Consider the following 24,262-nt stretch of genomic DNA (forward strand, 5'->3'; position numbering starts at 1 on the left):
AGATTTTAGAGCCACTATGGATGCAATGTGTTGATTGTACATTGATAATTTGGTCTCAATTCATATATGACTTTGTCTGTAGGTTTATGGATCACTTTATGTGACATATAACTAGGTTAACTCAACCAATATTTGTGAATCCTTGTGATGTGTGGATTATGTGTACTTGGATGTAAGATGACCCCACATGTTTGAATTAAGTTTGATATAGGTGCAAATAGTCAACTATCATTGGTATAGTGTAGGTGACAAATGCTAAGTGTTATCCATTATATCTTAAGGATTAACCAACTTTCACTATAGCATGGAGGTAAATGATGCTTAGAGCTACCCATGATATGATGTAGAGATGGTTTAGACAACTATCACTAGTGTTGTGCAAGTGGTACATATGCTAAGAGGTAATCATTGTATCTTAGGGTCTAACCAATTATTGCTTGCAACATAGAGGCAATGGATGCCAAGAGCTATCCATGATATAATATGGCTTAGCTATTTTTTGTCATAGGTGGTGCTGGAAAATGGTGCAACATGGGATGTAATGATATTCTTTTTTTAAAAAATGGGATGTACTTGTGGACTTATGTGTTAGTGAATTGAAAGGAGGGGAAGATGCTTACAATAAGGTTGCAAACACTTCCTTTTGCTACATGATTTCTATACATACTTCTGAGGTTGTTAAATCATTTGCATTATGTATATATTGGGTGATTGAGCTAATCACACTATGTATATGTGATGCATGCACAAGTCATCATATTGTGTAAATGAGATGTACATATGAATTAGTCACACATGCATACGACATATTTATAAGCTAGTCATTGTGTTTACTTGTGGTGTGTGTATAAACTAGTCACATTGTGTATATTTGATGTATGTCTAAGCTAATCATTGTATGTACTTGTGATGTGTATATTAACTAATCACTGTGTGAACATGGGATGCTAGAATGATATGATCCCTAGGTGGTTTTGGATTTGTTCATACATTAACAATTGATAGGGAACCAACACTTGATAAGAATGTGTTTGTTGTTATTCCATTATAGTTTGATAATTAATTTAAAATCACAAGTTCCGTGAATAATTATGGTTTAAAATTGAAACTATAAGAGGAACTATGGGGCCTCTAACTTTGAAAAATGGATACATAAGCATGGTCATCACAAATGAATCTTCAAAAGATTAAGGTGTCGGTCTATGAATAACCTTAACATTGGGAATTTACCACTTTTTAATGTAAGCATATTAGGGGTGGCGTAAAATCATTGCCACAATTACAATTGAAGAAGTTATAAAGTTGACAATTCTAAATTAGATGGAAGATCTTTGGTCAACTAAATTATAACTAATTGTGAAAATAAAAATATTACTAACTAAAGAATGGTTATTACAAACGAATCATATCTAAAGAATAATACAATTTTAAATTATGAAACGAACATAAACTATATCATTATGTAGTAGCTATGAGAATGGGAAAATTTTTGATTAAATAATTTCCAATTGTTTATGATGTTGCAAACATTTGTATTGAGAGTAATACTTATGATTATGATATTCTTTACAATCATGAATGTGACTGAAATACTATGAAGAATTATTTTCATAAGAAGAAAATGAAAGCATGTTATGATTGTTTATTTACCACTCAAAAAGATAAATTCTATTTTAACATCTGTTTGTTATGATTTTCTTAAATTAAGGAATACTAGAATTTTTAACGATTCCTTACTATTAATTCATTTTTTTAATATGTTTTTGATTAATAAAGCAGTGAGAACAAGGGCACTGACCTTTTATATAGCAGAACTATTAAAAATCATAGCAAAAAAACAGTACTATAACAGCAATTAACATCAACCATCATAAAAAAGGAAACAAGTCTTTAGAAATCAGAAAATAAAAACTGTTAACTAAAACACAAGAATAAAATTTAGTGGTTATTATGTTCTGTAAACTTGGTGACAACATCACAGTTCTTCTAAACTGTGATATAAAGATGATAAGTAAATTAATTACATTATTATTGAAACTACCATATTCAAACAAATAATTGATGAAAGCTGCAAGAGCTTCCACTTTGCCACAATGGTGAATGAACAGATCAATAACCATAATGGTAAAAGTTTGCATATGACTTGAATCATACCGTAACTTCAGATATTAATATAGTCTTTATTTATGCTGGATCAGGCTATAGATCATAGTATTTCTTTTTTGGATCTTTTTGCTGAGGTTAGAGGATGTGGTTGGGACACTTGAATTTTGCAACTTGGATCAAGATGCTTGCAAAAGCTATTCCAAGGGCACATTTGCTGCTAAGGATAGTGGCATCTGAATGCATATCAAAATTCAAATTTCTTCCAACTCCTTATCTATTCGGGATCTTTAACATTTGGATACAAAAGCCAAACATAAAATTCAAATTTCTTCCAGCTCCTTATCTATTCTGGAAATTTAACACTTTGATACAAAAGCCAAACATAAATGCAAAGAACGCAGTAAAGAGCACAAGAACTGCAACAACAGGACCCATGAAATCCTTGTTAAATCCGAAAGTTTCTTCCACATACTGGTTTAGTGGTTGTCCTGGCTTCTTCCCATCTACTTCTATGAGATCAGTGACGTCTCCATACTGAGAAATAATGAGTCCATAAACTGACCATGCCACTGGACAGATCCAGTAGTACCAAATCCAATATTTTGGGATACTCTGCATCAGTATAGAGAAAATTAATCTCTTGTTATTGCTACATGGTAATGTTGTAAATGCGAATTCACTAACATTAGTTGTACATTTTCTTTTGATTTAATAGAAGTTATCATTTTGGTTTAAATAGCATATTCTAAGCTTTGACTTGTTTAGTGACTCATCTAAAATTATATTATGTTTTTCAGTAGAACCCACCTATTAGCGTGATTGTGTGATTTCAGATGAGTCACTTAAATAAATCAAAATAGCTTCTGAAATTACATTGCCTTCTCAAATAAATGAACCACCTTAATAAATCAAAACTTAAAATATACTGTTTAAACTTATGAAAAATTATCATAATATTCTGAAATTTAAAACAAACTAAATAGCACACATACAATTGCCTCTAAGACAACAAAATCCTTGGAAGATTTTTCTTTGCCAACAAAATATGAAGACAACGTTGGTTACCTTTCTAGGAATGAAGAAGCCTGAAAAGAGATTGAATAGAGAATAGAAGGCTGCACCGACAACTGCAGCCATTTGCTGGTTAGGTGTAACAGAGACTGCCATCATGCCATAATAGGTAAAATAGAGAAATGAAAGGAAACTTATGAGTAAGAACAAGAAGAATTTGCGAGCCACCCATTCAAAGCCAATCATGCTGTAAACAAGAATGACATAAGCAATTGTTTGGACAAGCACATATGGTATCTCAATGGCCACCTGTTCAATCATATAAGTAGTATTAATAATGGCATATGTTGCTCAAATGTGAAAGATTTGGAAAGAGGCAGAATGTGTCCCTAATACTTTGAAGAGGAACATAAGCAAAGGAAGAATGTAAAAAAAAAACTGCATGCCTGTGCCAAAGCATATGGCATAGCAGAGTACATTCCTGCTCCCCTTTCTCTGTAGAAAACTGTTCTCTCAATTGCAACCACAGGCTGCGCTGTTGCACTATTGAGTGCTCCTACGAACAGAACTGCTGAATACATGCCCCCAATGATGCTAAGGAGATTTACATTGGTATCTCTGCCATTCAAACACAATGGTTTTTAATATCTTCAATACTAGAGGCAGGTGGAATGCATTTAAAACTGTAACTGATTTGTCTTGACTATGTTGTCTATTAGGCAAATACATTTGACCAGAATTAGGAATCAAAAGAGGGTTTTGAAAGAACCACAAAACCTAGTTATCAAGAAAGACTACAGCATGAAATTAGAACCTGCAACGAAACTGACCTTAAGACTAAAAATAAAACATACCGTTTTGCACCAGCTTTCCAAAATATAGATCCGAATATACTACCAATAATAATAGTTGATATAATTCTGACACAATTGTATTCTGGATTTCTCCAGTACGAACACCTTTGCTTCCACAGGCAAGACTTGAACTGTGCAAAGAATGATTGTGAATATCGGTCAGGGAAATAAAGATCACTTGCACCAGAAGTTGGAGTACTAAGCTCTTTTGCTAATAAATGAGTCCTCCTGCGTCGCGAAGTTTTGCATGGTCAATATGGGTGATTTGAAAAAAAGCAAAGAAACAGCTTAAATAGAGATGTAAAGAGATTTCATGTTTCAACTGTTGTACTCACTTGCACAGAGTTGAGTTCTTGTAGAGTTCAGCAAAGTCTACTCCCTCACGAAGTTCAACAGCAGTAGAACTCACTTCTAGCATCCATGTAGCAGGATTATATTTATCCTTTATTTTTGTTATTCCAGGAATAGCCTGTGACATAGCACATCGATAAGATTAAGATTTCGAGATTGTTAGATTTAAACATTCTAAGTATTGATTTGTTTAGGTGGTTCATTTATAGAAAACGCAAGTGTGAATTCAAATGAACCACTTTAAAAATCAACGTTTAAAATATGTTAAGTCCATCCCTTTTAAATCACCGTTGATATAGAACTTCAGATGATCTGATAATTTTCTGTTTTAATCTAATAGTGAACAATTTTCTATAAGAATAGAATATCGTGATAAACAAAATATTTCTTTAATATTTAAAGAATGCATAGAAAATTCACTTCTAGTCCCTTCCTACCCATGTGAATAGTTATTTCCAATTAATCTTCCTCTAATGCTCTACTGAACTTACCTCAAAATACTCAATCACCTTAGCAGAGTTTTGACCTAAGGGTCCTGCATAAATGACTTGGCCACCTCTTTTCATTAGGAGCAGCTGCACCCGGAGTGGACCAGATATTAATGTCAATCTTTTAAACAAACAGAAGACTAAAATGTAGCTATTTTAAGAATTGTTCACCTCGTCAAAAGCTTCAAAAATGTCAATGCTAGGTTGGTGAATAGTACAGACAACAGTTCTTCCTGTATCAACTGTATTACGTATAGTCCTCATTACTATAGCTGCTGCCCTGGCATCTAGTCCTGAAGTTGGCTCATCCATAAAAATAATTGATGGATTTGCAACGAGCTCCACAGCGATTGTTAATCGTTTTCTTTGTTCTGTTGACAGCCCAGTCACACCAGGCAGACCTACCAGTCCATTCCTTAAATTATCCAACTCTACCAGTTCCATAACCTCATCAACAAAAGCCTACAATAATTTGAATTAGTGGGGTCTGCAAGAGATAAGGAATTTTTACAAAACAAATCAAGTTAGAGTTGATGAATGAGTGAGAAATAGAGTCCATGACCTACAATTTTGGTGTTGTCATCAATCTCCTTTGGAAGGCGAAGAAATGCAGAATATATTAATGACTCTCTTACTGTTACTTGTGGAGAATGTATATCATTCTGCTCACAATAACCAGAGATTCGAGCAAATGTTTCTTGCTTTTTGGGAAATCCAGATATTCTAATATCTCCCTCAATATATCCACCGGTTTTCCTTCCAGCCAATACATCCATAAGTGTTGTCTTTCCAGCCCCACTGACCCCCATTAAAGCAGTGAGAACTCCTGGCCTAAATACCCCGGTCACATCATGAAGTAGTCGGAGTCTGTCCTCTGTTACTCCCTGGTTTTTCATTTCCTGAAGAAACATCAATGCTATAACTTTCAGTCAGACTAAGAGATCAAGGAACTTACTTAGCTGATTATTCATGATGCATGTTAGCAGTTTGATTAGCCTCTTTTATGTAATCTTCTTTCTTTATCTCTGATATTATTAGTGTAGTTCAACTAGTCTCTTTTTAGCTGGTCTAATACATTCTTTGGATTATAAGTCATTTAGAACTAGCTTACCCAGTAGCTTAGGGATACTGTAGACATTTAAATGTCAAAAGACATACAATAGAGCTAACACATGCAATCAACTGTCACCCTATCGAATGGGCTTAAGAGTTCAAAATGAGTCATACCGGAGGCATGTCAACGGAGTAATCCACGCCAATGAAAGACAATACCAATGGTGTGAATGGAAGAATCATTCCTTGCTTTGGAGAAACACCAGCTACTGCTTCCAAATCTACAGAATTTATCTCTGATTTTATTGTTTTGCTATTCATGCGATGGATCTGCATTTCTACTGCATAACCAAACAGCACTGAGTGGAGTATCATACGGAAGATTTTGATAACTATTGAATAATAATTTAGCTATCATAGGCCTAAAGAAATTTTGCATCTTGATCACTGTGTGTCTCTTATAATGATTCCCTATAATTTAGAGACTTGCCAAGTGAATTGCCAAGTGAAAAATTGTCTGCTCTTGAATTTTATAATGGAAGAATACATACATTCTAAAAGTGAGAAAAAGTATTCTTACCCGTATTATTTCCATCTTTTGAGGGAAGCCGTTGAAAGGATCTTCTTTTGGATCTTGATGGAAGAAATTGGGGTTCTTGATCCTCTGTGATATCATCGGACCCTGTCCCTTGTTTAGCCAACTTTTCTTCTGAGAGTACAGCCTGATGCTCTCCAGGTGCTTCTCGAAATGAAAGACCATTGTCAGAATGCAAAAAGTTACAGTTCTCCATTAAATGAAGGAAGTATGAAATAAATGTCTGAAAATTATAGTGAACTCACGTTTCAGATATGCAAGAAACATTGTGAATAAGAAGTTGAAGAGGACTGAAAAGCCCAATGAAGCGGCAATTCCTATCCAATACCAGTATCCTCTAGGGATGATGCTACGCCTCTCAAGAACACCAAGTGCCAAGTTTGGTGAAGCATCTGTGCTCTGTAATACAAAATAGATTCAAATAAAGAAAACAATGTGAGAAAGGAGGCAAGTACTTAATCTTGATTCTGTTCTTTCAGTACCTTTATTCATCTGAGTGCTCAAAGAAAACTAAGATTGTATTTTGCTAATCTTGCAACTGAATTGTTACAGTCTTAACTATACATGCTGTTGGTTGAAGTTCTAATAGATAAAGCCTTACTTTATTCCATCTGGGAGAAAGCATCTCATTCAAAACAATGGCATTTTGGGCGTACACTAATGGGGAGCACCAGTAACCCCACTTCCACCAATTGGGAAGACTATCTGCAAAGAAGTCAAAAAATTTGAAGTAGATGAGGTCAAAGAAATATCCTTTTACATTGACACTTTGAAGAATGAATAAGAAGGTTGATAGACCTTTAGGAATAATGAATCCTCCAAGCATGAAAATTATGAGCAAACTGAGTGCTCCTGCAGTATTAGCCATTGCATGTGTCCTGCAGATTCCTGCTAGCATTCTGAACATAGACGATGACATCTGATGCACGCAAAATAGTAGAAGTAATTGCCGGAAAAACCTGCATTGGCAATGGTTCTGTTCAAGTGAGAGAGAAAGCGAAACATAAATAGTAAAATCCTCAATAAAAACATAATTCTTGGTGGGACATTGGCTGAAATTCATTTGGTCCAAGTTTATAAAAAGGGTCAAAAGAGTCATATGAATCACAGACAAGGAAATAGAAGTGTCTGAAATATATTTTGGACAAATTCTTGAATTTAGTGGATACAACCATGTAGTAAGAAAATAAAATAAAAGATCCAATCAATCCATTTTCACTACAACAAATCCCAAAAAATTCTTGTAAAGACCATTGGACAGTTCTCACGGCAAATTCTGGTACTCATCTAGGAATTTTTTTTTCAAATATATAATTAGTAAACAAAATGAAAAAGAGAACGGGTGAAAATCTTCAGGCCTACCTCCCAGGTTCAGGAGCAAATCCTATTCCGTAGTAAGTTATGACCACCCAAACGGTTGATTCGAGAAGTGAGATTGGAATACTCAACAATAAGGTGGGGAGAGAGAAAGACCATGCAGGATATAGCAGAAGGTCTCGTTGCTTAAAAAATACTGGTAGTCTGGCAAGTGTGAATTGGAGCTCAGAAGCGCCATTGAACATGTTTACAAGCAGGGTGAAAAAAAGGGCTCCAAGATATAAGTTTGCATCTTCTTCGTTTCTCTGGTGCATTCGAGTTCTCAGGAACATTGTAACTGCTACAAATGCTAGAAAAGTAATCTGCATAATCAAGCAGGCTCCATGAGGCCTATTTACAACAAGGATAATCCATTATTGTGGGCAGGTTATCAATGGACATAAAAAGCTTACTTGTAAAGTCTTGAATATGTAAATGAACGAATTACGTTTGAAGAGAAGCCATTCTTTATCAAAGCAGGCCTTGAACAGCTCCATTTTTGGGACTGCGTATTTGTTCAAAATCAATGATGCTTTGTGGCTTGTAAGCTTGTCATATGGAGCTGCTAATTGGGTGGAGAGTGTTGTTCCTACATGAAATCTCTTATACATCTCCACAAATTCCTTCACAGAGATATAGCGATATGGCATTTCCCTGTCAGCCCAATAATGCTCTTGGTCCTTGAGTGAAGTTACCTGCAAATGTCACGTAAGTCACATCTGTACACCTTGGAGAAAGACAATGAAAGCGAAAACCTTGGAAAGATTTCAGTTTGATCTTTTGGTTAAGAATCCACATCAACAACCAAAAAAGGGCACACGATACATAAACAAAGAAAATTCGATGTAGGAAAGGGAAATCCATTGCCAATTTGAATAGAATTGTAATTAATTATTCATTCCATGTTTAAAAAAAATTATTCTGTATTCAATAAGTTCAAATTTAGTATACCGAGGTTCTAAAAATATGTATACCTCTTGTAAAAAATCTGCTGTGCCCTTTCTCTCAGGGCATTTAAATCCACAACTCTCAAAAAATTCAAGAACATTTTCTCTTGGTCCATAGTAGACAATTTGCCCTTCTGAAAGGAGCATAACGTCATCAAATAATTCATATGTTTCTGGAGCAGGCTGAAGCAAAGACATGAGAATGGTTGCATTCATATTGGTACAAAATTGCTGCAGGCACTTCACGATTTGATACGTTGTAGAACTATCTAGGCCTGTGGATATTTCGTCCATCAAAAGAGTTGTTGTTGGTCCGACAATCATCTCACCTACAATCAAGCAATTTTCTTAATTTTTTTTTCAAAGATTGCAGTCTGAAACACAGAAAAACACGGTAAGTTAGAATTGAGTGCACTGCTTGAGCTGCATACCAGTTGTAACACGTTTCTTCTGTCCACCAGAAATTCCCCTAAACATTTCATCTCCTACAATAGTATCTGCACAAATATCCAAACCAAGTATCTGTTTCCAAGTTGACATTAGTTAAAGCAATCCTGCATTTTTTGAATCAGAAAACTGAGTCTTATATTCCGACTCAGTAAGGACAGCGAGAATGCCAATGAGCTTAGTGAAACACATATGCTATGTAGAGAATAATATTTTTCTATCCTGACTTCTTAAGGAGAGCAAGAATAAGCTTATATGATATTTATTAACATGAATTTGATTCTTTGTAAGACTTGCCAACGATCTGATAGACTGATAGGCACTCCTGTATTGATAATTGAACTTGAAGACATATTTAATCATACAAATAAAACAATTGTACCAGTTTCTTATTTCAGAAAAGTACCCTGAAATTGACAAATTCACCTACCTTGAGAGTATAATCAGTCTGAAGGCTACTTCGGACACCTCCCAGGGATGTTGCCTGCAAATACAAAGCAAGAATATAATTCATATCAATGTTGTGGATGTCTACTCGTGCAATATTGAACAATCAGGCAAATATGAAATTTATTTCAAATTTTGTCTATCAGTTCTGGAAAGAGGGAAAAAATATACAATCTTGTCAGGCCTCAGCTTAACATCACCGTCAACATAGTTGCTAAGCAGTTTTTTTATGGAGCCATACAAGAAATTAACATCGCACAAACTAGTTCTAGTTTTTCATTTTGTCTGCTATTAAAATATCCTATTTGATTAATTGTGTAATAGTAAAAACAGAGGAAGGCAATGAAAAATGCCCACTTTCATGAAAAGGTCTACTTCAGCCTCTGGTAAAATTCCAACTTCTTTCTCCCTTCTAACCACTTCAGAAAGCAAATCTGTTCACAAACTCAACATAATAAGACTCGTTCTTTCATGTTTAGAGACATAAAATCCTCTGCAATTAAACGTTATTTAACTTAATAATGTTCTAAGAATATGGTATAGCTGGGATTTCTCACCATATCTACTTCCAACACCTTGACACCTGGCAGAGAAATCCAATGTCTCTCGGACAGTCATCAGTGGTACATGCCGATCATTCTGACTTATATAAGCAGCTGTCTTCTGAGGGACAAAATCCTTCATTGAATGGCCATTATAAGTTATACAACCATTTACCTGCAGTTATAACTAAGTAAGGAGCAAAACAAAGAAATCATCTGAATTTAATGCCTGTGAATGTGATTAGGACAAACGTTTGACCTTTAAGTCCTTCTCTAATCTTCCAGCCAAAGCTAACAGTAAAGTAGTCTTTCCAGATCCAGGCGGGCCTAATAACAAGGTCATTCTGCACCAGTCATATCCAATTTGGTTACAGATGTAAAGAGATTCAGCTCTCCTTTTTTTTATTCATTCTATTAGTCAATCGAAAATTCTTAGCTACTTATCACTTATCACCTAGATGGCTTTAGGATTCCGCTAACACCGTTGAGGATTGTGAGTTCAGTCTTCTTTGTCAGTGACAATCCAACCGTACCCAAAATTCCCTGTAATTCATTCATTGAGCAATCTAAATTATTCTATATTTTTAGGCCAGTTCAAAATTTCTTTCATTCTAAAATATAGAAATTTGAAAACAAAGAAGAACAATGCCTTGTCTAGAGATGCTCTGTCTAATAAGAACATTCCAAATGTAATCTTACATACCTCTATAAAGTTCCTACTTGAGTTCCAAAGTGTAGGAAGCGATTTTTTACCGACCAAGCACTTTGCCTCTACTGTCAAATCTTCAAATCGAACTTCTACTGTGGGGAGCACAATCCCAACTCTATACTCGCCAAAAAAAATTGGCTAATCAGAAATACAATGGGGAAGCTGAAAGAAAGTTTTAGTTGGATATAGTTATAAGCATGGTATGATATTCCTATTCCTGTTTTTGGATTTGATTTTGTGATATTTTTCATCAATGTTTCAGATAACATTTTATATTAGAAGACAATTAAAAAAGAATAAGAAGTTCTCTAACATCTTAATATAGATCATGGAGTGTGATCTGAAAACATTGATAAAAAAATTCACTCAATCAAATTCAAAAACAACAACAATAGTATCTCAAGAATTGTAAAAATCTACTAACATTTATTTATGATATTTCAAACAAATTGTAAAACTACAACTAGCTAATACTTAATCCCGGCTAGCTAATACTTAATCCCTTCTCCAATGAAATAAAATGGGAGACCAGGCAAAAATAGCAAGCTAAAAAAGTACAAACCAGTCACCATGCATCACAACAAATAAGTTCTCTAAGCACCCAATTGAAGATTTGAAACTGATACAACTCAACTTACCTATCAACACGAGCTCTCAATCTCCCCAAAAACTTCTCATTATCCTCTTCAGTTAACTTGAAGACCTTCTCAATGAAATTGTGTTTCTCTGTGGGTGCCATGCTCGTAACATCAACTTCCTTGAGAATTCTCTTAGCTTCGCCTTCCCCTTCCTCATTACAAGTCTCAAACACAAGACTGGTTCTCAAGCGGTCATATGTTGGCAGCTTCTCAATGGCTGCCCATTTCAGAGCCTCTTCATCATCATTCACACGTTCTCTGCTTGATGAACCCAACAAGTTAAACTCTTTTGCTATTCCCCAGCTATTCCTACTACTTAAGCTTCTCAAGCTTCTCAAGCTCAAACTTCTTGATGATAATTTTCTGAGGGATTCCCCCCTCTCTAAATTTTCCATCCTTCTACTCTCAAAACTCCCTATGATCTTCCTATATCTATTGTGTTATTTGCACCACTGAGAGATTACAGATTTATTTCTACAACCTTTCAAACTACAAAAATCTAGTATTGATATTTCTTCAGCCTTGGCTTATACATTTGTGTAATACTAAACCTTGATTCACAGCTTCCCACTCAATCTCATGCATGCATTTGATATGTTTTGTTTATATTGCTCATGAATCTGATTCATTGTTTGAATTAAATATAGGAAAAGCTGGTTGTAACGCTCATCCAATTTTTACATGTATTTTTTCTTTATGTTTGTATGTAGTGGATGAAGACCTAAAACAATACCAGTCAACACTACACTTCAATATTATACAATCAGACAAGGCCGGCTAAAATTTTAATTTTGTTTCAGTCCAATTCGGTCTTCCCTCATCACTCATGAAAATTTTAGTTGTTTGGCATTTTTAACAAAGCTACGTACAAATGTCAGTCACTCCCAACAATTTATTTCCTTTTCTATTAAAATTTAGTGTTTGTAGTTATAGGGTTTACAATTTTGACATATTTATATTATATAGTTAATAATTAGTTATGTAAATTTAGTGTTTGGTATGGTATATGTGGTTATATGATCTAGTTTTGTGACATTTTTATATTATGTAGTCAATAAAGCTCATATGAATATTAAAAAGTAATTAAATGTTGGTCAAGATAGACCAACACATGAATACATAAGAACTTATGAATGTTATATAAAAATACAAATACTTTCAAGAAACAAATGAAACAATTTAATTTTTTGTTTGGTGTAAATTATTATAACCATCTTGTTAGTATAAAAATGGTGTTTTGCCTAGCTAGTTCATCACTTAGGTCCTCTTCACATATGTTATTGAAGTTTACGTAGGCTACACATAGGACAACTATCACTTTATGTTTCAAGCCATAAGAGTAAGACACATGGCATAATCTTATGCAATCCCATGTTCAACTTGGCTTATATAACCAAGGGGCATCCTTAGTAATTCAATTTAATCTATTGTAATCTATCAAATGAATGTCCTTTGATAGATTGACATTATTCTTTCATAATTGATGTCTCTTGTGCTTTCATCAAGTGCCTAGATCTTGGGGCTACCATCTTAAGCCAAATCTTGCATGGTATAGAGCATTGCACTAGTAGTTCAACCCACCATTTTGCACCCCGCCCCCCTCATAGACATTGTTTTTTATTTTTGCACTCCAACTTTGCAACCTCATAACTCAGTAATCCAATCTTTTTTTTTTGAGCAAGTTTTTTAATTTGGTGTGTACTTTTATGCATTTTGCATTGGTTCATTTTTAATTTTTTTGGGTGCTTAGTTTTTTTTTTTTTAAATTATAGATTCTCACAGGGGTTATTGAACAATTCTCATTTTGAGAACTTATGAGGCTATGTTCTTATTCTTATAGTAACATTTTTATGTGTCAGTTTTTAAAAAATTCATGATTTTTTTTTGTGATTTATAGTGGTTTAATCAAATTGATCCCATTTTGTGTAAATATTTGTACTTTGAGCTTGTGGTCAAACTTGACATCTATATGTACCCGGATAAAGTCTTGCTCATTATTTTTGACATCTAGCAACTGTAATTACATTAAGCATAAAGTTCCAAATCATATATTGTTGGGGGGTATCATGTTTGTGTAATTTGGGAGGGGGAGATAATTATGCTTTTGTTAGATCAAATATCTTGATTGGTCTATTGTGTGACCAAAGTTAAGAAGTTAATCATGGGTATCAAAAAGTATCCTATTGTAATCATATTGAATAGAGGGAACTATAAGCCTTGGGGAGATGGAAACCTAACTCATTGTAGGTGGCTTAATCTTTTTCCATGTCTCTATGTACTAGCTCATAAACCATCATCATAGTGGAAGGGAGTTGTATGGGACATAAAAAGTGAATATATCCTATGATTAATTGGTTGTAGTTGTGATATTAACATACAAATGCCCACTGATGGTATTGTGTCCCCTCGTGACCTTATGACCAAACTTTGTGAGATATATAGAGAATTGAATGAAGCTCTATTCCCAAAGGATTTTGTTGTGAATTATCTTATTCCACTTGATGATTTTTGACTAATTGATGATAAAGCAACTACAATTCTTGTTGAATGGGGACATTATTATTGTCTTGACGATAAAGAGAATTGTCCTCATCCTATATAGACTTTGAATTAGACTTCAATATTTATGGCCCCTAATCCAAATCTCATCTCCTTCATGACGACACTAAGATCTCATAAGTGTCGTTGAATGACATGCACTAAGATCTCTTCTCCTTCATCTATTATTGCTTCTAATGACACTTATGTTGAGATACAATTTTGGCTTCTTGTGATTCAATGCAACATGACGCACATTGTCTTCCAAGGATGTCTATATGTGATGCAGAGAGAACTTCAAGACTCCTCTAACCTTAGCTCTCAACTAGGCTGCAACAAAACTTATAGACGCAAAACCCGGGAATAAAACATGCCTTTGAAAATGAAAATAGTATAGAATACTTCATCCATCATTAGACAAAAAAGCAAGCTAAATTAAAATACAAAAAATAAACTCAGATCTGTAGAGGAAACGATAAATATCAAGAAAACTAAGTCATATCATTCCAAACTAAATCATATCGTTCCTTCATATTCAACAAAATAAAGATTACACAAAACCACACGAAAATAAATATTTTTCCACACCAAACGAATAAACTTTTTCCTCCAAACAAAAACAAAAACCCCTCCCGAAAGAGAGAGGAAAAGCCAAAACTAGCATATGCCAAAAATGGATGTCTGGTTACAACCCGAAAAAGGGTATGAGACAGAAGAAAGGCAACACAAATAGTTAGTGGGACCAATTATAGATTTCCAGTTACAATATCTTCCCTTCCTCTAAAAGGTTTTGAATCTACTAATTTAGAAGAGTCAAATCTTGTATAAATTTTCAGCCATAATTTTCCTTCCAACAAAGTAGATATTTTTACAAATCATCATATTTTTTCTTCTTTCGCTTCCAACCTCTTGTTAGGACAAAGATCCTCTTCCTTTGTTTATTTGTTCATTTTCTCTTTTTCTTTCCCCTTGAAGGCTTAGTAGACCCCCTCCACTGAAAATAATCATCGCTCTTTGCATCACTCCTACTAGTTGTTATTACACCATAATTGAACATATCTCTATTAGCAACAACAATGGAGGAAAACTGAGAGGGGAGAGGAGGGGGTAAATCCGTTTTCACTGGGTCTATAAACTTAATCACAAAAATAGATATGATAAACTGCATCAATAACAAAGATAAGCAAAATTATAACTCAACACACAACACCAAGATTTTGACATGGAAAACCCGGCTAAGGGAAAAACCATGGTGGGAACCTACCCACAATAAGATGATACTCTGTAGTAGTATGTGAAATTACAATGGGGAATGCACATGCATTCAAACACACTGCCTAGAGTTCACTGATCAAAAGATAATGATCCAGAAGGCTACAACCCTCAGGGAAGTCTCACTGACTTACAACAAGATTCAAACTAGAATCTGGAAGAAATGAACTAAAAGAATAACATCTCCAAATGCCTGATTATAGCTCCCATTAAGCACAATTGTCTGCTCTGCAACACCAATCTCTTCTCAATCACAATGCCAAAGGATGAATCAATTGATCACACATACACCACACTCTGATAATGTAGACACAACCATGATACTTAATTTACATGACTATATCACCTATTTATACAATTCATCAACCTTGACAACAAGGTCGGCTAAACCCTCAACTCATAATTACAAATTACATCAAACGATACAAAGATCGACCACCAGACCAATATAATGATATACATGACATAACATGGACCTAAATCAAATCTCCAAGCATGCAACAACACCAAAAATCATGCCAAGATCAATCACAACACGCTACACCATCAGGAAAACACATAACACGAAGAACATCGCCTGTTCAACAAGATCACCAAAAAATTGCATGACGATCAATGCAGATCATCAGAATAAATAGGACACAACTAGGAAACACCAGCAAGCATGTTTCAACAACAGCTGCACCAACACCACTTATCAAATCTTCATCAATCAACATCTGAAACTCAAGAACACTCAACCAACAACAAATATCACGAAGAAAAGATAACTCATGGAGCACCAAATCATGAACCATCAGAAATGAAGATACACAAGACCATCCCAAACAATTTACCAAAATGTCAAATCAAGATCTAATCACACCGAAATATACCAGAGGAAATACTGAACTCTGCAAAGCACTGATCAGATAAACAAACTGCAAAACCGACTCATATGATATGATCAATTAAGCTTCTCGGATCACCAACACTAGTACAGAAGAATATAATAATATTAAAGATACTCCATACATCAAACCATAATTATAATAAACCAATCTGTTGTCACCGGAGCAGGAATATGTTGACATCAATGACAACAACATATCCTAGCAGCAACAATGTCCAACAATCTCCCCCTTTGGCATTGATGGCAACACATGAATGTGAAAAATAATCAATACAAAGAAAGAAACGTCTCCAACAAACTCCCCTTAAGATCAAGCAGGTAAAACAATTTTTCACATGCTTCTCTCCCCCTTTGACAACAATGCCAAAGACAAAATACAGATAATGCTTCTCTCCCCGGAACTCATCCTCATGAATCTCTCCCCCTAAAACACATAACCAGACTACTCCACCAGAGGAGAAACACCAACTTATCAATCCGGATAAAGAGATAAGACCTCTCCCTGAATCATTCTTATTCTCTACCTATGGAAGTGTTGATCTTCTACTCCTTTTTCATCGCCAACGAGATTCTCTAAACAGTCTTCTAATTTTTTTTGACAACTTGTGTTCTCTAAAAACATTAAATATTTATCACATATGGAACTCCCAAAGACCTTTGTCTCTATTGCAGTTTCCTCTCCAACGTGGACTACTTCCACTACTACAACATTTTGGGTCTCCTCTTGTGATTAGCTGCATTCCTTCTCATTGTAGTCTTCCAACTCTTTTCTTTCTACATCGTAATATTCAATGGCTTCCCCTTCACATATGGAGCTCTCAAAGACCTTTGTCTCTATTGCAACTTCCTCTCCAATATGGACTGCTTCCATTGCTACAACAATTTGGGCCTCCTCTTGTTATAGGTAGCATTTTTTCTCATTGTAGTCTTCCAACTCTTCTATTTGTGCAACATAATATTCAATACATTCCTCTTCTTTGGGGTAACACAATTCAATAGCTCCATCAAACTCATCTATCTCTTCATTTGTATCTCGTTCATCTATCTCTTTATCTTCGTTCCATTCATCTATTTGTGCTCTTTGTACCTCTTGGAAGACCATATTTAAGGGTCTTCTATCCACTGATATTTTTGTCAACTCTTCAATAGATTTAATGTTTTCTTGCTCTAATAATTCCACTCCTTGGTTCATTCTTAACCCAATGGATTTCCTCTCTAAAAATGGCTCTTGCTCACAAGGCAAGTATTGATCTACTCCATTTCTTTTCACCTTCTGAAAATTCTTTAACACTTTTCTTGTAGCTTTGTTTTTATTTGGCTTCTTGTTGTTGCATGCCTCGTAATCTTCCAACATACACCAGAAGTCCTCCAACTTAAACTCTAATTATTGCATCTCCTTTTGTTGGTCCTTTGTTAGCTTCTACCTTTTCCTTTTCCTTATCTTTTCTTCCACCTTGGTTATCCTCTTTCCTATATTATAATAAAACTCCATATCTAGATCCATAACCATATACTTGCAACTCCTTCCTTCTCTTACCCATCACACAACCATACTTTCATGCTCAAATTAGCTACAATCATAGGAAGATAGCAAAATATTAACATAACACAATGAACCTTTGTAAATTTCCTCTCAAAAGATTACATCCCCAACATCTTAAGATGCTCTCATACCAAAACTGATGTAGAGAGGAGTCCAAGACTCCTCCGCCCTTAGCTCTCAAACAGGCTACAATATTACTTATGGATACAAAACCTTGGAATAAAACTTGCCCCTCAAAATGAAAATGACATAGAATACTTTGTCCATCACAAGACAAAAAAATAAGCTAAACTAAAATACAAAAGGAAAATTAGATTTGCAAAGGAAACAAGAAATATCAAGAAAACCGAGTCATATCATTCCAAACTGAATCATATTGTTCTTTCATATTCAATAAAATAAATATTGCATGTAACAAACACATCAAAACAAATATTTTTCCCACACCAAACAATGTTTTTTTTCCTCGAAACAAAAACCAAAAACCCTCCTTAAAAAGAGAGGAAAAGCCAAAAATAGCATTTGTGCAAAATGGATAGTTACAACCCAAAAAAAGGTATGAGACAGAAGAAAGGCAACACAAATAGGTAGTGGGCCCAATTATAGATTGTTGGCTACATTAATATGGAATCATCACTTGACAAGCATTGTAAGTTTGTTCAGAGTCCTACATTTTAGATTTGGGAGACAACATTGATTGCATACATCTTCTCTTCGATGGAGATTATCCTTCTTTTGTTGTTGTGAGGGAACACTCTAACCCTCTTGTTCATTCTCTACATGATCATTCCTCACAGTTTTTCATGACCGTGGATACTTTTGAGTAGCATTTGGAAGAGGTCTTTTTATCTTCAAATGAAATATTCTTGTCTTTGGATTGTGCTCTACATTAGTTTTTAGAAGATACTAGATTTTCATCTTCATTAATGTGGTTTAGAACACCTAATTCAATGGTGCCAACTTTCAACATCTACATGGAGACACTTCAATAGAATTTAGAGATATCACAACTTCATCCTTTTTCCCTCATCTTCCTTCCAAGAATAGGAAGACATATTGCACCCCATATTGTATTTTTCTTCCTAAGGGGATGAACATTGTTCAACAACATTAGATCATCTTTTTCACTCAATGTCGGGCATCTACCATCATTGTAGGAGACTCTTCATCGAGGGGGGCTAGATTGGATAGGAGTTATGTCCCATTGGGTAACCACATCTCAATGTGCGGTAGTGAGTATTCTTAAAAAACTAAATTAACGTTCACATTGTAAGTAATTTCTTGTTTGAAAAGAGATTTTATCGCAACTTACCATAATTATAGAAGATAAATAATTAAATAATTAAGGTAAGAGGCATATTACACTCACAAATGAATGTAAAAATATTTGTTAATAAACACTAAAAGTACTTAATTAGACATGCTTGTGATTGTTAATGAACTTAAATTAAATAATTACGGTAAGAGGCGTATCACACTCACAAATGAATGTAAAAATGTTTGTTAATAAACACTAAAAGTACTTAATTTGACATGCTTGTGAGTGTCAATGAACTTAAATTAAATAATTAAAATGATGAAATTAAATTACTCAAATTAAGTGTAGTCACTCTTCATTTAAACTTGAGATGAAATATCAAGATTCTAAGTATGTTGATTTCATGATTTGATACATTAAAATGAATATCATAATTTAATTTTTAATATAGAATTAAGAGAAAAATAAGCTAATTAAAATTTAAAAATTGTTTAAGAATTAAAAAATTAAATTAAATAACTTTAAAAAATAACTTAAGTCAAATTAAATTAAACAAGTTAGATTAAATTAAATTAAACATTTTTTTAAAATTAAATTAAATAACTTATATACTGAATTAAATAAAATGATTTAATTCAAGTCATTGGTTATCTAAACTCGAGATGGAATATCAAGACACGAGATGAAATATCAAGACTCCAAGTTTGTTGATTTCATGACTTGATACATTAAAAGGAATATCATAATTTTAATTTTAATACATAATTAAGAGAAAAAAAAAGCTAATTAAAGTTTAAGAATTGTTTAAGAATTTAAAAATAAAATAAAATAACTAATATCAAGACTCCAAGTTTGTTGATTTCATGATTTGATACATTTAAAAATTAAAAAAAAATAACTTAAATTAAATTGAATTGAACAAATTAAATTAAAATAAATAACTTAAAAGAAATTAAAATAGCTTAAATGAGATTAAATTAAATAACTAAAAAAATAAAAAATATAGAAACAATTAAATATTTTAAAAAAATGAAACATTCCACATTCGAAACAATAAAAATATTCCAATTTAATGATTTTGATTTTTTATCCTAAGATGGAAAAAGATGGGATAAGGATAACAAAGAGACAACTAAAGATAAGAACTTGTAAACTATCCATCAGATGGGTAAATTTTCCATTTTGGTTTGAAATGAAATCTATAATTCTTTTTTTTTTTTTTTTGATCGGTAAGAGGCCGAGGCCAATAATTTTATTAATTATTTTGAAATTTACATTGCTCCACTCGTGCGGGTGCCGGTAGGAAAGAGTGGAGGCGAGAAAACCTCCGGCCTTGCCCAGGACCATAGTCCAGCTAGTCCTGACTTAATACAAAAAATTCCAAATTTTGATACAACACCACCTCGGGCCAGGGTGATTAGGAGGGGTGTTTCTATTTTACCCCTCCCTTACAAGCCCTAATTTACAAATTTCAGGTTTTGAATTTCAGAAATCATTTGTCCCTTCAACTCCTCCTTCATGGCTCTGAAGATATTCTTTGATTGTAAATACTATCCTTTAATAGCTCAAAAAATACCTGTTTGGCCTACATGGTTAGTAATTAAAACACTAGATAGATATGTTAGTATTGATCAATCCTTTATCATAAATGAAATTTTAACTATCCATCTAGAGAGATTCTTTAGTAAATTATTCTGTGAAACCTATCCTCACAGAATATGCATAAGAGATGTGAAACTCGAAACTGAGTGATTAGCCAAGACTTCATCAGATAAGGGATCTCCAGCTTACCAACTCTTGTTAATGCTCCTAGATGTGCTCCTTGAGAAGGATGAGATCCAGGCTACAATAACAACAGTAGGTAAGTGGGATTAAGTCAGTCTCCCTTCCCTATCCCCATTATTTCTAGCAAAGAGGATGACGGAGTATGATTATACCCTGCAGGATATAAATTTCTATCCAGACCCCGAGTTCTGCATAGCTTCCTTTAAACCATAATCTTAAGATATGACAGGCTAGTGGTACTAGAAATACTCACATAGATACGGATTCTAAAATAAATATCATCAGAGTGAGTAAATACCAGTAAATGCATATGTTCAAGTGCTTTGCTAATGTCTGAAGTAAATATACAATTTACTGGGTATGCAGAACAAAATGCTACAATATGACTATATATACATTTGTCTTAAAGAATCAATACACACTACCATATTGCCTCATTCAATGTTAACTATAGGTAAAATCCTATTTTACTAGATTTGGTAAACTGCTTTAAAAAACCAGTTTAATCAAACATTTTAGTGGAGAAATTATCTCCTGCCAAAGTGACCCTGATCTATTGTCGAGAGTGATACCCTATTAAGACTGAAGATAAGAATGTAAGAATGCGATGTGGGAGAGGAGTGAAGTAAGCATCGAAGGCTGCATATTAAGAGAAGGCAAGGCAAGAACAACAAATTTTCCTCACTTAATGTAAATATAGTTGTATAGGTTGATGCTTAAGAATAATCTTGAAAGATAACCGAGAATATATATATATATATGTGTGTGTGTGTGTGTGTGTGTGTGTGTGTGTGTGTGTGTGTGTGTGTGTATGAATATTTGTATATCTATATTAGAATATGAGTATATATATATATATATAAGAATATATATATATATTTATATATATAAATACATATACATATGTATATATGTATATATATATATATATATATATATATATATATGCCAATATATGATTTTATGACTAAATATGAGTATAAATATGAGTATATATATATATATATATATGAAAATATGTTTGTATATATATGAGTATAAATATGTATATATATATATATATTTGTCTATATATATAGGTATGAAGATATGTATGTGTATATATCTGTAGAACGAAATTGTGCTAATGAGGGCCTTAGGATGACTATTGGAAACTGAGACTATCAGTACCCGTATCAGAGCAAAAAACCCTTATAAATGCAGCCTCAAAGCATAATTGACACTTCCCCCCTTTTAGCCTAGAAACATAAGAAAGACTCAAGAAAGTAGATTTCTTACAGAAAAAACAGAGATTGAAAGATCCATATTTTGCCTTTATATAAACACCTACTGTATATTTCTTATGGATAAATAGCTTCATGTCTTCGTAAATAAAAAAAAAACTAGAGTAAAAAACCATCTCAAGTCTAAATGGAAAAGTTTTGAAAGATCATCTATGCAGCATTCCTTTTCAAAAAGGATAAAAAGGTTGTTAAGCGTAATGTCTCTAAGTATTCTTTAACTTCTTAAAACAAAAAAGATTATTTCTGATAACGTGACCTCATCCTTGAAGAATACCATTCCAGGGGCCTTCATCCTTTCTTGCTCATCTTGTGGGGGGGACGAGGCCCGGAGCCCTTTGGTGCATCTACTGAGAGGGCAACAGGGGAACGAGGGAGAGACATGTGATCAGGGACGATCATGATATTTTCTGCCTCCAGATAATTCTGCAACCACTTCTCCCGAGGGGGCTTCTTGACCTGGAGAATCCAAGAGAGAAATAGGAAATTCCTACTTCTGATAGAGCGCAGAGCTTAGAAAGCCACTAGGTCTTCAGTTACTAGAATAGGGAAGCGAGGAACCAGGTTATTTTCCCTGATTAGGACATCATAGTCTCATGGTTTGGGAGCAGTGAGTTCTTCATCTATATTAACCATAACCCGTTCCAATTCACCAAGAATGTCTTTAATGAATACCTTTTTACATAATTTCACCATCGTATCCCTATCCCTCTCAAAATGCATTGCTAGGGCTAGAAACATTGCGGCAATATCTGAGTTGGCTCTGGTTCGATCCTCGTTCATAATGAAATCCCTCCCAAGAAATTTCATTACCGCTCCAGAAATCAAAGGGTTCTGTTGGACAAGAATACCTCTCAACCTTTCGTCTTTAATCTTACCGACGAAGGCCATCTGACGTTTCAACCCCAAAAGTCTGAGCGTCGTATCCATTGTTGCTTAGCAGGAAGAAACTTAGCATTCCAAAATAGGACTCGCACTCTTAAAGCTGCATAATGAGCAACTACTAAATAGTAAATATCAAACATGGAGTGTGAATTTCAAGGCGTAAGATCATTAGTATTAACCCTGCAGCCATCCAGCATAGGGTACCTCAACTATCCCATCACTGCAGAGACATAAAATCAACTTCACAATTAGCCGTCAAAAGGCATTGATCGAAAAAGGAAGTTGATGTGTGATGTCCGACAATAATGTTTCATTCGGCCACTGAAGCTCTCCAGCTAAAGGGGTTCGGACAATGGGAAATATAGCAACAGATACCTAGAAAGGCTTAAGTCTTAGAGGAAGGCCATCTTTACATTAATAATATTAGCTTTATATCCATGCCACATATACTTAGATAAGATATGAAATCATGTTTATAAACCTATACTTATTTAATGTATGGATTAGTCTTCTTCTAATCCTGAAGCTTATCTAGGCATCACATCGTGGCAATAAAGCTAAATTTAGGTATAGCCCAATAAGAAAGGAAAATGATGCCAATTAAATCACAAAGTATCTGTATGATTTAGAGCCTATCTGAGTGAGGTTAAAGGAGAAATTCTTAGAGGATTAATTAAATAATTGAATATTAAAACAATGGCTCTGAGGGTGTTTGGATAAGTGGTTTGGAGGATTTGAGCAATTAGAGATGACTCTAAATCTAAATATAGACTAGTTGGGATCCGAACCTATCTAGACATAAATAAGCTTGAAAATATATGTTTATATATATAAGTTTATATCTTAATAAATATAAATATATATATATAACTTATACATGAAAATGTATTTATATGTGTATGTGAATATATATATAAATATATCTATCTCAAGGATATATATATATATATATATGTGTGTGTGTGTGTGTATCTGAAGAAATATATGTGTGAATGTATATAGATACATACATTCGTGCATGCATACATCCATACATACATACATATAATTGTATATATATATCTGTATATGTATATTTATGTATGAGTGTGTGTATGTATTTGTATCTATGTATATATACACACACATATATATCTAAACATGTATATATATACTATATATATTCATACATCCATATATATATTAGAGAAAGTTTGAGGTCGCCCCGAATCTCCTTATAAATCTGAATATGGAAATGTAAACTATCTAGATATGCCTAGATATAT

At 33.9% G+C, this 24,262-nt stretch overlaps 1 protein-coding gene across 1 annotated transcript; it reads right to left on the reverse strand.

Annotated features, from left to right (window-relative positions):
* Window positions 1–1,949: 1,949 nt before the first annotated feature.
* Window positions 1,950–10,088, reverse strand: LOC131050406 (ABC transporter G family member 36). Its single transcript, XM_057984563.2, has 19 exons — window positions 10,013–10,088; window positions 9,639–9,692; window positions 9,193–9,283; window positions 8,789–9,090; window positions 8,228–8,509; window positions 7,821–8,137; window positions 7,257–7,417; window positions 7,060–7,163; window positions 6,704–6,857; window positions 6,444–6,602; window positions 6,038–6,204; window positions 5,377–5,709; window positions 4,982–5,272; window positions 4,814–4,897; window positions 4,307–4,440; window positions 3,972–4,199; window positions 3,564–3,735; window positions 3,172–3,426; window positions 1,950–2,718 (listed from the first exon to the last, which is right to left on the reverse strand). The coding sequence occupies exons 1-19, from the start codon at window positions 10,016–10,018 to the stop codon at window positions 2,446–2,448; spliced, it is 3,567 nt and encodes a 1,188-aa protein (XP_057840546.2). The 5' UTR covers window positions 10,019–10,088; the 3' UTR covers window positions 1,950–2,445.
* Between the last annotated feature and the right edge of the window lie 14,174 nt (window positions 10,089–24,262).

This window comes from Cryptomeria japonica, chromosome 1, assembly GCF_030272615.1.
Source record: "Cryptomeria japonica chromosome 1, Sugi_1.0, whole genome shotgun sequence".
Lineage (NCBI taxonomy): Eukaryota > Viridiplantae > Streptophyta > Pinopsida > Cupressales > Cupressaceae > Cryptomeria > Cryptomeria japonica.